The 15,264-nt window shown below is 56.8% G+C and overlaps 1 protein-coding gene across 1 annotated transcript in view; it reads right to left on the reverse strand.

Annotated features, from left to right (window-relative positions):
- The window catches only part of SPATC1 (spermatogenesis and centriole associated 1), a 22,351-nt gene extending 11,507 nt beyond the window's left edge, over positions 1-10,844 (reverse strand). Inside the window, 1 exon segment of the mRNA XM_077758130.1 lies at positions 10,473-10,844. Coding sequence (XP_077614256.1) covers positions 10,473-10,683 — 211 coding nt within the window. The 5' untranslated portion in view covers positions 10,684-10,844.
- Between the last annotated feature and the right edge of the window lie 4,420 nt (positions 10,845-15,264).

Below are 15,264 nucleotides of genomic sequence, written 5' to 3' on the forward strand. Positions count from 1 at the left end.
TCAACACCCCCCCCCCGGGGCTCCTTCCTGCTCTTCAAGTCTTCGGGGCACCCTCAGGCCTCTGGGCGCTGGCTGCTCCCTCGGCCCCGAACGCTCTGGCCACTGCGCGCCACCCCGCAGGGAGGTTCTCCACCCGAGGTCACCAGTTGCCCTCACCCCCCCCCCGGCCCGTTCCCTTCTCCTGCATTGTTTCCTCCTCAGCACTTATCTCTAAGATGCTCTACTTGACTTAAGGGATAGGCCTGTCTCCCCCGCCGCCACCCCCATCAGAACGGGAGCTCTGTAAGGGCAGACGTAGGTCCACGGGCCACCGTGTCCCACCGCCCAGAACAGTGCATGGGCCACGGCGAGGGTTCGATAAAGAAGACGAAAATGAAGTGTACGCAAGCAGAGAGAAACTTGGTGATGAAAAAGAAACAGGTCAGGATAGGAATTGAGATCTGTTTGTGCCCTGAACCACCGAGAGCTTCACCTGACCACAGAAGGAAGTGTCCACAGGATGATCATATAAACTGTGCCGCTGAGATCGCCACACAAGATCCCAGATCCAATCAGATAGCTTGTTACTCTCTGAACAGGGTTGTGCGGTCCTCAGAATACAGAGGATGCCGGGTTCCTCGGGGTCTACAAAAATCAACTGTATCCCCAAATATTTGCAATGAACATTTCAAAACTAATATTTAAAAATAGCATCAAAAATAATAAAATATTTAGGGGGCGCTTGGGTGGCTCAGTCAGTTGGGTATCTGACTTTGGCTCAGGTCATGATCTCACGGTTCGTGGGTTCGAGCCCCACGTCGGGCTCTGTGCTGACAGCTCAGAGCCTGGAGCCTGGTTCAGATTCTGTGTCTCCCTCTCTCTGACCCTCCCCTGCTCACGCTGTCTCTCTCCCTCTCTCAGAAATAAATAAAAAACATTAAAAAATTTAAAAAATAATAAAATATTTAGAAATAAATTTAACAAAAGAAATGCAGGGCATCTGGGTGGCTCAGTCAGTTGAGCATCCGACTTCAACTCAGGTCATGATCTCATGGTTTGTGGGTTCAAGTCCCTCATCGGGCTCTGTGCTGACAGCTCAGAGCCTGGAGCCTGTTTCGGATTCTGTGACCTTCTCTCTCTGGCCCTTCACTGCTTGTGCTCTGTCTCACTCTGTCTCTCAAAACTAAATAAATATATTTAAAACAAAGAAAGAAAGAAAGAAAAAAAAGAAATGCAAAGCATATTCTCTGAAAACTACATTTTTCTTAAGTTTATTTATTTATTTTGAGAGAGAGAGCACAAGTAGGGAGGGGCAGAGAGAGAGGGAGACACAGAATCCGAAGAAGAGCCCAGGCTCTGAGCTGTCAGCACAGAACCACACAGCCTGATGCAGGGCTTGAACTCTTAAACCGTGAGATCATGACCTGAGCCAAATATGGATGCTTAACTGACTGAGCCACCCAGGCACCCCAAACTATACACATTTTTGAAAGAAATTAAAGATCTAAATAAACAGGAAAACATCCCATGTTCATAAATTGGAAGCCTTGATATTGCTGATAGTACACTCCATGTTTATCTGCAGATTCAATGCAAACTCCGTATGAATCCAAACTGACTTCTTTGTAGAGATTGACAAACTGAACCTAAAATTCACAAGGAATTACAAGGGACCAGATGGCCAAAGCCACATTTAAAAAAAGAGAAGCCATTGTTATAATCACCGCTTAGCCATCCTGCACTTCACTCTCTTACATTACTTTAAGAAAAAAGAGAGGCAGAGAGAGAAGAAAGAAGGGAAGGAAGAGGGAAGGAAGAAGGAAGATGAGGACTCAGTTTCAGACTTCAAAACTTACTACAAAGTTACAGTAATCAAGATTCTGTGACCCCGGCATAAGGAGAGGCATATAGATAAATGGAATAGAATGGGGAGTCCAGAAATAAACCATGTATCTCCGGTCTGGTTTTTGATGAAGCGGCCAAGACAATTCAATAGGAAAAGAGTAATCTTTTCCAAAAAATGGGCCTGGGACAACTGGAATCCACGTGGGAAAGAATAAAGTTGGACACGTACTTGATACCATACCCAAAAGTTAAATGGATCAAAGGCCTCAACGCAGGAGCTAAAACTGTAAAATTCTTCGAAGGAAACATAGGGGGAGGGGCGCCTGGGCAACTCAGTTGGTTGAGCATCCAACTTCCGCTCAGGTTACAGTCTCACGGTTCATGGGTTCAAGCCCCCATTGGGTTCCCCACTGTCGGTGGAGAGCTTCCTTGGGATTCTCGATCTCTCCTCTCTCTCTCACCCTCCCCGACTCATGCTTTCTCTCCCCCCCCAAACAAATAAATAAACTAAAAAAAAAAAAAAACAACATAGGGGTAATTTTCCATGACCTTGGATTTGGCCATGGATTCTTAAATGGGACCCCAAAAGTGTGAGCAACAAAAGAAACAATAGATTATATGGATATCAACAAAATTAAAAGCTTCTGCTTCAAAAGACGCCATCGAAGAAGTAAAAAGATAACCCCATAGAATGGGAGAAAATATTTGCAAGTCATGTATTTGATTTATAAGGAATTTATAAGAAACTCTTGTAACTCAATAATAAAAAGATAAATTGTCCAATTTAAAAACGGGTAAAGGATATGAACAGACATTTCTCAAAGATGATACACAAACAAATGGCCAATACAGAAAAGAACTTCAGCATTATTATGCACCGGGGAAATGCAAATCAAAACCACTTCACACTCTCTAGGATGGCTATAATTAAAAAAATCAGATAATAAGTATTGGCAAGGACATGGAGAAATTGGAACACTCATACATTGCTAGTGCGAATGAAAAATAGCGCAGCCACTTTGGGAAACGATCTGGCAGTTTCTCGAAGAGTTAAACATAGAGTTACCATATGACCCAGTAATTCTACTCTTAGATATATACCCAAGAGAAATGGCAACATAAATCCACACAAAAAACTCATATTATGGATGTTTATAGCAGTGTTATTCATGACACCCAAAAAGAGGAAACAATCCAGAAGTCCACTGACTGACAAACAGATAAACAAAATGTTATGTGTCTGTTAATGAAATATTATTCATCGCTGGAACAACAAACAACCTGTAATCCCAACTAGAAGCACTGATTTATGCCACACCATGGAGAAACCTTGAAAATATTATGCCAGGAGCGCCTGGGTGGCTCAGTTGCTTGAGCGTCTGACTTCAGCTCAGGTCATAATCTCACAGTTCATGGGTTCAAGCCCCGCGTGGGGCTCTGTGGTGACAGATGGGAGCCTGGAGCTGCTTCAGATTCTGTGACTCCCTTTCTCTCTGCCCCTCCCCTGCTCACGCTCTGTCTGTCTCTGTCTCTCAAAAATAAATAAACATTTAAAAAAGAAAATGTTATGTTAAGTAAGAGACACCTGACTCAAAAGCCACACATGTGTGATTCATTTGTAAGAAATATCCAGTGGGGCCCCTGGACAGCTCAGTTGGTTAAGCATCCAACTCTTGATCTTCGCTCAGGTCTTGATCTCAGGGTCACGAGTTCAAGGCCCACACCGGACTCCACGCTCCACACTGGACTCCACGCTGGGTGTGAAGCCTACTTAAAAAAAAAATCCGGAATAGACAAATGCATAAAAACAGAAAGTAGACAAATGGTTGCTGAGACTTGTGAAGGGGGGGCGGCGGTGGCATGCTAGCTGGTAGGTCTCTCCTCGGGCTGATGGAAGTGTTCACAGACTGTGGTGGCCTTTGTACACAGCTTGAGTACACAAACTGCTAGATCACATACTTTAAGTGAGTGAATTGTGTGGTATGTGAATTACATCTCAATAAAGTTGTTATTTTAAAAATGATTCACTGGGGTCACAGACATTTAGGTTTCCGAGAAAAACATTCATGGTTCAGGGGTCACTCCGGCGCACCCCTGGGAGGCATGCGGTCTTTGTGGACACAGAGTGCGGCAGAGGGTGTGTCCACTGCTCGGGGCCATGTCCGTGGCGTCTTCAGTCATAGACCCAGTGTCCATACGGTTTGTGATGCAATCCATCAGCGTCACCAGTGAGAATCCTGCAGAAATATCAGGTTGGCAGATGGGGAGGTGAGTTTGGGGAGCGCTGGTAATACTTAAGCCACGATAGGAGGTGTGAGCAGGAATGTTCTAGTCAGGGTCCACAGCCAGCTTCTGTTGAAGAGACTTCAGTCCCGAATCCCATATGATTTCACTCACATGTGGAATTTAAGAAAGAAAACAAATAAAAGGAGGAAAAAAGAGACAAACCAAAATATAGACTCTGAACTCCAGGGAACCCACTGCTGGTCACCGGCGGGGGTGAACTAGGCGATGGGAAGAAGGGGCGCGGCGGTGATGAGCACCGGGTGACGTGTGGAAGCGCTGGACCACCGCATCGTACGCCCGGAACGGATACGACACGGCGTGTTAACTACCTGGAATGAAAATAAAAACTAAAACAAAACGAAACAAAAAAGAATGTGTAGTATTTCTGAAAATGGGCGTGAAGATAGAGATAAAAAGAGAAGGCCCATTGACTATCCACTTAGAGAGTATTTAGAGCAACAGATTCCCTCTTTACCTCAGCTTGGTGGATGGCTGCCTTGTTTGTTTTCAGCCCACACAAGTCTCTGGTTTAATTCTCTGCAGAGGTCTCTGAACTGCAGGAAAATAGACTCATACCCTCACTCTGGCCCTAACACAAAACAAAACAAAACAAACAAACCCTACCCCTTATTGTGGCCCTAAACCAAACCTTAATCCTAGATATCAGGTAAAAAAGATGTGATACACACACACACACACACACACACACACACACACACACACAGTGGAACGTTACTCAGCCACGAAGATGGATGAAATCTTGCCGTTTGCAAGGACGTGGATGGAGCGGGAGGGTATTATGCTAAGCGAAATAAGTCAGAGAAAGACAAGTACCATATGACCTCACTCATATACGGAATTTAAAAAACAAAAAGACGAGCAAATGGTCAAAAAACAAGGGAGAGAGAGGCAAACCAAGAAAGAGAGACCCCACGGCTGCCGGAGGGCACGTGTGGGATGAAGGGCCGGGATGAGCACCAGGTGCGCGTGGGCGCGCGGGCTCACCGCTTCCCACCTGGAGCTGGGATCGCAGGCAGGCGGCTGCCGGAATCTATGAAAACTTAGATTTCAGTCCCATAGCTTTGTATGCTAACGCAAAACGTGCATGTGATTGTTTTAATCTTCTTATAATTTGTATTTAATTAATTTAGATTTGCGGGTTGAAATCTTCCTAGGTTTAGGTACAGTATTAGAACCTTAAAGAGTTTTAGAGTCACTGCATTTGTGTTTATTTTAAACGTAAGAATTACTTAGGGTACAGAAAGATTTGTTTGTTACGTCAGAAGATTCATGTTAAAACGATAAGCGAACGTCTTAGATTCACAAATGCAGCTTACAGTGTTTTAAAGTCTTAACTGGGACACCTGGGTGGCTCAGTCGGTGAAGCTTTGAGCTCTTGATTTCGGCTCAGGTCATGATCTAACGGTTCATGGGCTCGAGCCCTCAGTTGGGCTCTGCGTTAACAGCGAGGAGCCTGCTTGAAGTTCTCTCCCTGTCTCTCCCCCTCCCCAACTTTTTTTCAAAACTAAATAAACCCAAAAAAGATTTTTTTAAAAAATTGCTTAACTGAACTCTGATCCCCACAGCCTGCTCCTCAGCAGGGCATTCTGCTTCCCTCTGAGGCCCCCGCGGGATCCCCAGGTCAGCAAGGCCGAGGGGCAGACCCTAGCCGGGCCCCACCCAGCCCCCTGCGGCAGGCAGCCAGGCAGCCGCGGGTCTCCGCAAAAACCCGGTTCTCCCACGGCAGGGGGCGGGGCCCTCACTGGGGGTCGGAGCACTGGGCGGGCCCTCATGGGGCGGGACCCTCACGGGGCGGGGCCAGAGCACTGGGCGGGGCCCTCACGGGGCGTGCTCTTACGGGACGGGGCAGTCACGAGGTGGAGCTAGAGCAATGGGCGGGGCCCTCGGGGCCGGGACCCTCACGGGGCGGGGCCAGAGCACTGGGCGGGGCCTCACGGGGCGGGGCCCTCACGGGACGGGGCAGTCACGAGGCGGGGCCGTCACGAGGTGGAGCTAGAGCAAGGGGGGGCCCTCGGGGGCGGGACCCTCACGGGGCGGGGCCAGAGCACTGGGCGGGGCTCTGCGAGGAACCGGGGCCAGAGCACCGACGCTGAGGTTTTTGACCCGGGAAAATAGGGAAGTTGGGCCCACAGAGGGGAGACTGGTCAGCGAAGGCGGCCCTAGCTGAGGGTTCCAAGAGGGCTGGCCCGGGGAGGGAGGGGTAGGCCCTGGGGGCTGGCGGGGGATGGGTCCCGGGAGGACGGGTCTAGGTGCCTCCAGCCAGATCCTGGGGTGGGAGGTAGAGGGGTCAGGGTAGGGTTAGGAGCCAGGTGGGGGGTTGGATCCTGGGGTCCTGCGTGGGAGCTGGTGCTGATCCTGAGGGCTGTGAGAAGACTTGAGGAGGGTGGCTGGGATTCTGATGCAGGAGTGATGGGTCCTGAGGGGCGGGGTGGGTTACGGAAAAGGCCCCCAGAGGATGCACAGGCTTGGAGGGGAGGGGTGCCCCTGGTTTGGGGCAGCAAAGGGGCGGGGAGGTGGTGGAGAGAAGGGGCGGTAAAAAGCCCTTGTGGAAAAAAAGAAAGTAGGCTGCACCCTGAGGCAGGAAGCTTCCGCCAGCCTGCAGCCCCCGAGAGAACAGACAGAGGGCCGCAGGGACTGGGAGCAGCGTGGGCTTGGGTGAAGGAGTGGGGATGGGGGAGGCACCCACACAGGAGCGGCCGAACCCTGCCCCCCAGCTGACCCGTCCTGACAGCCACTGTTGCAGTCACTTGAGCACTCAGTTTGGCTCTCATTTCCCGGCCACCTCCCGTCTGCTGGGACACTGCAGGGCAGGGCTCTTGGAGTCCTGATCCCATCCTGACTCTGCCTTCCACCTGCCTCGTTTCCCGGGCCAAGGCCTGAACCTCGAGGCGCCTGTTTCTTCCCTGTGAAGTTGATTCCGCCTGCTCTGTTACCCACGCTGAGGCACCCGGGCTTGGAGCCTCTCCGGATCTCCAGCAAACGGGCGACTGTTATCTCCCCATCCCACAGCTCAGCTGCCCTTCATTCCCCGCTGTGAGGCGCCCAAACCTGTGCTTGCTCCGCCTGCTGAGTCCCTCCCTCCTCCCCGGCCCCAAGCCCCAAACAGACGCTGCTGAGCAAGTTGGTGGCTTGCTGCCTTTACGGTCCAGTCCGTGGTGGCTGGCACCATCCGAGCTCCCTGCACGGTGGACAGGCCCAGGTCTGGCTCTCAGCTCCTGCCACGTCCACTGTTTCACACCTTCCTCACCTTCGGCTCCGACAGTGTCATTTTTACAGGGAAAATGGAATCCATGGTTCTGGTTTCCTCAGCCTCCTGCCTCCCTTCCCTTCATGAAGGCACCTCCCAGCGCCTTTCCTGGCTCCTTCCCGCCTCACAGTGACAAGGTCAGGTCTCTGCCATCTTGAGAAGCCTGGCTGCGTGGCCCGAGCAGCTCCTGCCGGCCCCCAGCTGCGCTTTGGGAACTGAACGCCAACCACCCATTCTGCCGTTTTCTCTGTCACTCGTCGCTCTTCTCCTCACAGCTTGGGCCACCAGTACCGGTGGTGGGGCTCAAGCCTAACCGAGCTCGTCCACACCAGGTCAGCACAGGCCCTGCACTCTTCAGCCTCTGCTGACACTCTGTCCCCTCAAAGCTGTGTCTTGGCTTCTGTGACATTACACTCTCAGGTTTCTCTCTCGCGCTGGCTGTGCTCTCCCCTCCCAGTGGCCTCAACCCTCCTGTGGCTTCAGTGATCGACACTCTTGAACCTTCTCCCTCCAGCCCTGACCTCTCCTGGAGCTTCAGGACTGTGTCACCGCTGCTGCCTGGTGGCTCCATGCAGGTGCCGTGTGTCTTCCCAGCCAGAGTGGCCCTGCGCTGCCCAACCACACATACAAGCCCAGGCCACCTCCCCTCCCCTCCACGGGGAGGGGCCCGAGCCCTGCACCGCAGGCCTGAGGGGTACACAGAGTGCCGGGGTGAGCCCAGAAAGGGGAACTGAAGGTTGGGTTCACGAGAGCAAATCAAGAGTAAAAGCCTGACTCCACCAGGACGCTGAGTCACGAGGAGCAGGAGGAGGAAGTGGCCGGAGAAAAGGAACGTTCCTCCAGGGCCAGCACAGGGATCCTCCTCGGCTGTGTGTGGGGACGGAGACTTCCGCTCTCTCAGGAGGTCACACTGCCAGGTACCTGGCCACCTCCGCCCGAGCAGAGACATCTTCTGGACTCCCTGGTCCATCCCGCGCATCCAAGCGGTTAGTTTTCTTAAATAGCTTGAGTCAATTTCTCTCCGTCCCTAGTTCGGGCCACGGTCTCCGACCCACAGGACTGTTAGAGCCTCAGCCTCAGCCTCAGCCTCAGCCGGCTCCGGCCTCGCTCTCGTCTCCTCCAAGTCCCTTCCCCGCAGTGGCCGGCGGGGCCCTTCCACAGCAAGAGTGCGATCACTCCGCCACACCCCCCCCCAGCCTGGCTCGCTGCCTTGAGGAGCCGGCCTGTAGTCCTCGCTGGCCTCGCAGCCATGCTGCTCAATGTCACTGGCTCTGATAATACCCCCTACTCACAGATACAACCGCACGGACACTGACATCCACAGATACAACCCCACGACTCTCACACGCAGTACGAACATACTTAGCCCGCACACACTCACAGGGCCCGGTGCGCTCACCCACACACAGCCGGGGCGGCAGCCTCACTGATGTGTCCCGTGTCCCTGCGGCCGCCCCTCTGGTCCTGGCGTTTGCAGGCGCTGCTGCTCACCCTCTAATGCCTTCCTGCCACCGTGGGCTCACCTCCTCCAGAAAGCCTTTCCTAAGCCCTAAGCTGGGCCCTCAGAGGTGGAAGACCCGACATGGGCCAAGAATTCTGTTAAGAATCAGGCCCGAAAGGAGAAGACTTACTTTCTTGTGAAGCTTTGAGACTGCTTTTATTTCGGACTTCCCTGTGTCTTTATTTTTGTCGACGCATTGTCTCAGTCATTACAGTAAAGCCTTCCGGACGAGAGGCCTGTGTTCTTGTGGCCAGTAAGGGGGTGAAGCCCGGATGGATGAACAGTGGGGTTCAAGAGCAGAGAAGCCGGTGTGGGGACCAGAGGGAGGCAGCTTTCAAGGATAAGGCCCGACGTGAGGCCATCAGGGCAGGAGCACAGGCCTGAGAGGGTTTAGCATCCCAGCGGAAAGGCCAGGTTCTCAAACAGAAACACGTGTGGTTTGGAGCGAGCTAAGTGCCAGGGGGTCCCTGGGCCTGCACGGCCGGCTCCAGGGGCCCCGAGCCCCGTGGAGGACGGAGGCCCGTGCCGGGCTGGCTGGCGGCGGGGAGCGCGGGGCCTGGGCCGCCCGGGAGCAGGGGGTGGGCCATGGCCAAGGGTAAGCTCAGGAAGAGGGGGGTTATGGGTCCCCTATTGCATGCAGAGGCTTAGAAGGATGTGGCACTTAGGAAGTCACCTGTGACCTTCCCGGAGCAGCCGAGTGTTGGGGCCCACGGGCAAGCTGCAGATGCCCAGGAATGGGCAGCGGCCTCCTCTTGGGGAGGAAGACCATTCTGGGGACGGAGGGGCCGCAGGATGGCGGGGCGCAGGGCCTTCTCTGACACAGGGAGGACAGTGTCAGGAGGGGACGGCTGTGCTGTGACCTCCTCAGGGATTTATCGCCGTCTCACCTCGTGTAACCTTCACCAGTGCACTGCCAGCCACCGGCTCCTATCGCCTCACCCTGGGGCCTTGGCGCCCCCAGAAATTCCCCTTCTGTTATCTCCAGTGCCAGCCAGTTTCTGCCCACAGCTTCCTGTCCCCAGGAGCGCCCTGCCCCTGTCGCCACGCTCAGCCGTGTGGCCTCTCTGGCTCCTCCTGGCTCAGTCCCTGCTCTCCAGGCCCAAGCCTGCACGTGGCCCCTTGTTCTGCAAGTGCCTGCGACTTCTCTGCCTCGTCCGTCTCACCCTAGATCTTCTCCAGCCCCAGGGCTCTGTCACACACCAGTGACTCCCGGAGCTCGGCTTCAGTCCTGGCTTCTGTCCCTGGCTCCTGGACCCGGGCAGTCTGTCAGTGGCCGTCTCTAGGTGCAGGGGACTGGGGGTGCTGAGGAGGGAGGCGCAGGGTGAATGACACACCGGACCCAGGAGGGCGGCACATTTGGATTCCGCAGCTGGGAAATTCGCGGTCTTTGCGGCTGCACGGAAGCCCGGCCCAGAGGAGGGGGGTGAACAGGGGCTCCTCCCTTCAGGGTGCACGGAGCCGGCACCCGGCCTCGCCCTCCGGCTCTCCGGCCCGAGTCCTCCCCTAGTGGGGCCACCGTCCCACCCGCTCGCTACTCCCCATGCCCTGTGTCCAGGGCTCCCCGAGACGCCCCTCGCCGCCCCGCTCTCTTACAGTTTCCCTGGCACTGAGGAGGGGTGGCCGCCACCTCGCCAAGCCCAGTGCTGAAGCCGCTGATGCCCAGGCCGCCCGCTTGCGTCTTGATTGCCGACTTGAGCTCGTGATTCTCCCGAATGAGCTGCACCAGCTTTTTCAGCTCCTCGTTCTCCCTCACCAGCCTCTCGATCTGATGCCGGAGCCCCTCGTAATTGGTGAGGAGAGACATGCCCCGGGGCAATGGGACGGGAGCAGCCCGAGGCGGGGCTCTGCACCTGCAGGCTGCCCAGGGCCCCGGGCCTCGCCCGGGTGGGAGGAGGCCACCAGGGTTTGCAGGTTGCGAGGCTGGCCAGGGGCCCTGGGTATTGTGAGGTCAGAGGCCGTGCCCTCCTCCCGGCCTCCCCGCCCCAGCAGGCCCAGCTCTCCGTGCCCGCAGGCCTGTGCACACGCCGTGCCCCGGCCGGGAACGCGCTGACCCCCTCCGTGGCCGGCTTCCCTCCGCAGGGTCTGGTCCGTCGGGCGTCCTGCCACCCCGGCGGGCTGCCCTCTGCCCTCTAGGCTTCCCTGCAGCCGCGGCCCCGCCACAGCCCTTCTGTGGCTCTGCGCAGCAGGCTGCCGGGGGGCCGGAGCACCCTAGCTCCCGGCCTAGGGGCCCAGTGGGGGGTCAGCAGTGACCTTCTGGGCCGTGAAAACTCAGCAGCTGCCTTCCTGGCCAGGGCGCCCTTTCCTCGGGACGCGGGGCACAACTGGAGTAGCCTGTGGCTTCTCTCGGGGACGTTCTACCTGGGGGACCCTGGACGCTGGCCATACTTTCTCCCAACCCAGGTGCTCAAAGCCTGTCTCTGACGGCTGGCCGGGGCGTGTCCACGTGCCTGGCTCCCTAGAGCTTGGAGTCTCCCCTTCTGGTGGCTCGAGCCCCTGCCCCTCCCCACCACAGCCCCCGCGTGAGTTCAAGACCCAAGACTGTGCTCCTCGGCAGGTCGTCAGGTTTCGAGAAGTCAGACCTGGGCGTCCCCATTGTGCTCCCTTTTTAAGAACTATCTGCTCAGAAATCTTGGGGGGTCCTGACGTCGGGAGCCAAGCAAGGCGGTGCCCCGGGGCGCCCTCCCAGGCGGAGATAGCATGAGGCCCGTGTGTAAGCCCGAGGTGGGGGTGGGGACCGGCTCAGAGCCAGCCTGTGCCCGGCGTTCCACCCGGACCTCACAATGGGGGACCCCCCCCACCCACTGCCATCAGGGCCGCATCACTGTGGCCCCGCAGGCCTGGCGGGGCCTCCTCACCACCCGCTGCAGTTTACAGGACAGCTTCCCGTGTGGGAAGACGAGCTCGTGGTGACCTTCCCAGTTGCCTCCCAACATCTGGTCTTGCCTGGGGGTCGGCCCCTCCTTGGGTGGACGCATGGAGGGGGCGGCTTGCATTGATAGGTCAGTGGGGCTGGGCTCCGGTGCCCGGGCGTTTGGCCAGACACTGGTGAACGCATTTTGTCGAGTGATTGGCATCTGCAATCAGTTGGTTTGAAGTCAAGGAGAGTGTCGGTCACGCGGGCAGACCTCCCCTAGGCCGTTGAAGGCCTCAGGGGCAGAAAACGAGGTTTTCCAGGGAAGAAGGGATCCTAGACTTGCTGCCCAAGTTTCCCGTCTCCAGCCCGCCGGCCTCCTCTGCAGATCTCCAACTTGCCAGTCCCCACAGTTGCGGGAGCCAATTCCTTAAAATAAATCTCTTAATATATGAGAAATCTGACTGACATACCGTCTGTATTTCCCTTTATACCAGTGCTTTTCCCCCTCCAAAAACTGTATATTGAGCACCAACTGTGTTGCAGGCATCGTGTTAGAAATCNAAGCAGCCCCGGGGCTGCCGTGCAGGTGAGGAGGCTCCGGGCAGAGCTGAGACAGGGTTAGCGGGTTCTGGGTGGACTGATTGTGAGCATGGGCACCTGCAGAGACGGCGTCTAGTATGAGTGCCGGAGCCGCCGGCCCCCCAGCCTGGCGGGTGTGGGCAGAGCCTAGGGCNGGGCAGACCGCGCCCCCCACCGGACCCTGGGGCGCTGCGGCCGGCAGCCCGTCCTGTGCGGACAGCCCAGGCTCCTCTCGGGCCTCCGCCCCTCCACGCCCACCTACATTCCAGTTCTCTTGTTCCGTCCTGCATACAAGTGTCCCTCTGTGCCCAAACCCAGCACAGAGCTTGGGATGCAGCGGCGGAAGCTTGCAGCAGAGAGCAAGGGCTTCGTCCAGAGCGTTACCCACAGGAACGGGGATGGCGTGATTGGGAGCGGAGGTGAGGAGCTGCCTCCCCGCCTGCTCCCTGGCTCCTCCCGCAGGGCTGGCAGGGAGCTCCCGGCTTCACGCAGGGCTGGTTTGCATGTCACATTAGGAATTCACTTCACACACGCCTCCAGTGTCCCCACTGGTGCTGAGTCAGGCATCCCCACTGCTGGTCTCAGGTCACTAGCTTTGCACAGTTTGTCCCCGTTCAATATTTTTTTTTTTTTATTTCTAGGAGAGAGAGAGAGAGAGAGCGTGAGCAGGGGAGGGTCAGAGAGAGGGAGTCACAGACTGAAACAGGCTCCAGGCCCCGAGCTGGCAGTCAGCACAGAGCCCGACACGGGGCTCGAACCCACGAACCGCGAGTACATGACCTAAGCGAAAGTCGGACGCTTAACTGACTAAGCCACCCAGGCGCCCCTAGTTTGTCCCCGTTCAAATTTGCCTCCCGAGACCCAGCCCAGCACGGCAGCTCGGCGAGGCCTCGAGGATCTTTGCTCCGTTCTTGGCTTAGGATTCTTTGTAAGTTTCCTCGTAAAAGCCACCTTCTCTGGGCAGGAAGTTGTTAGAGAACAGGGACCTTGAACCTGGAGCCTTCGGTCCACACGCCTCCTACCTCCGTCCACACTGCTGCTCTCGGTCCCTGGGAAGGGGCCGCGCTGCCTGTGGCCGTGGGCGTCCTAGCAACCCTGGCTGTGTGATCATGTCCGTGCTGCCTGCTGTGGCCGCTTACAGCCTGGGGTCGCGTCCGGTCGCCCACAGGGAGGTCCTGGGAGGGACTGCCTGGTCTGCGCTCCCACAGATCCAGCAGGCTCCCGAGTGCAGGGCCCTCCCGGGTGCCCGCCGTGACTCCTCCCTCCCTTCCCATGAAAGGGCCATGCCAGCACGGCTCGGGTGCTTACCGTACACCGGGCAGTGTAGACCGTGCCCTCCTACAGCCGAGGGCACCCACCCACAGCCCTCTGTGTCCAGTGCCTGGTCCAGACCTTCCCTGGTCTTCCCACTTTTCCCAGCTGCCGGGGCTGGGGCTCTTCCTGCCTCCAGCCTCACCTCTGCTCGCGCAGCCTCTCCCACAGCTGCCAGGGGAGGGGGTCTTTCTGACCCCCATGGGACCTCAGTTCTGCTCAGAGAGAAGACTCAGGGAGGTGTCCCAGGAGAGGACGAAGCCACACTGTGCTCCCTCTGCGTCCTGGAGTCCAGCACAGGCCTGGCCCGTGGTAGGTGTCAGTGAATGTGTGAATGCATTTTCTTTTTTTTTTTTTTAATATTTTTATTTATTTCTAGGAGAGAGAGAGACAGCATGAGCAGGGGAGTGTCAGAGAGAGAGGGAGACACAGACTCAGAAACAGGCTTCAGGCTCTGAGCTGGCAGTCAGCACAGAGCCCGACGCGGGGCTCGAACCCACGAACCGCGAGATCATGACCTAAGCGAAAGTCGGACGCCCAACCGACTAAGCCACCCAGGCGCCCCGTGTGAATGCATTTTCTATCCAACCTTACGACTTTTCCCCTAAAAGCATTCTCCCCACGAAGTGGAGAAGATACACGGGCGGAAGAAACGAGGCGGCTCTAACTGGCTTGCTCACCCAGACAGGGCCCGGCAGCGGGAGCTGGGAAGAGGGGCCTCAGGCGAAGGTCTCTCCAGGCCTTGACTAGAGGCAGAGTCTTCTGTGTGTGACTTGGTCACCAGCCCCAGGGATCATTCCATCGAGCCTCATGAGGGCCTGAAGGGCCAGGGGAGACCAGGGGCCCCTGTCCGTCTCTGGACTTGTTAGTTACAAAGCTTTACTGGGAAGGCGCCGAGGGGAGGCGGGGGCAGCCTGCAGGCTGGGAGCCTACGGGCCCAAAGTGGGGGGGCGCTGAGTGCTGGGGCTGCTGAGGCGTGTGGTGGGGTTCCGGACCCTGGACTCCAGGGGTCAACCTCACAGCCGCCTTGCGCCCAGCCCTGACCCTCAGGTGACTCCCCCTCCTTCTTCAGACCTCGGCTTGTGAGCTGCCCCCCAGGGCCCTGCGTCCCCAGCATCAGAGCGGCTGCAGGCCCTGCTTCTGGCTTTACCACATCCCGTCCCTGCGCCTCTACTCTTCCATCTGTCGAATGGGGTAACAATTGCCATCCTGAGACTGCGGTGAGCCCCAAGCCTGCAGGACAGCAGGCGGTGTCAGGTCACCGAGTCCACAGCCAGCACTTTCTCTCAGTGAGCCCGCATGCAGCAAGTGCCTGGCCCTGCCTGTCGCTGCTGCATCCCGTGCCCCCTCGGCCTCCAGAAGTCCAGCCTCTCTGCCAGCCCTCATTTCAGGCACCTCCACCCCCTCCACCCCCAATGGCTCCCCACAGGCTTGATGCCTCTGTGGACACCAGCCCCTCCCCCAGAGCTTCCCTCCCCCCACCTGTCTCCTTTGGGCTGTGATCACTCCACGAGCCACGTGTGCCTCCCCTGCTCAGGGACCCGGGGCTTGAGCAGCGCACAGCTGGGGCCCCACAGCCGGGGCAGACCTGTTCCTCAGCCGATGAGTGAATCGGCCTCTGCCCCGGCCCTCACTTAGCTC

The sequence above is a fragment of the Crocuta crocuta genome, unplaced genomic scaffold (genome assembly GCF_008692635.1).
Source record: "Crocuta crocuta isolate KB4526 unplaced genomic scaffold, BGI_CrCroc_1.0 scaffold327, whole genome shotgun sequence".
Lineage (NCBI taxonomy): Eukaryota > Metazoa > Chordata > Mammalia > Carnivora > Hyaenidae > Crocuta > Crocuta crocuta.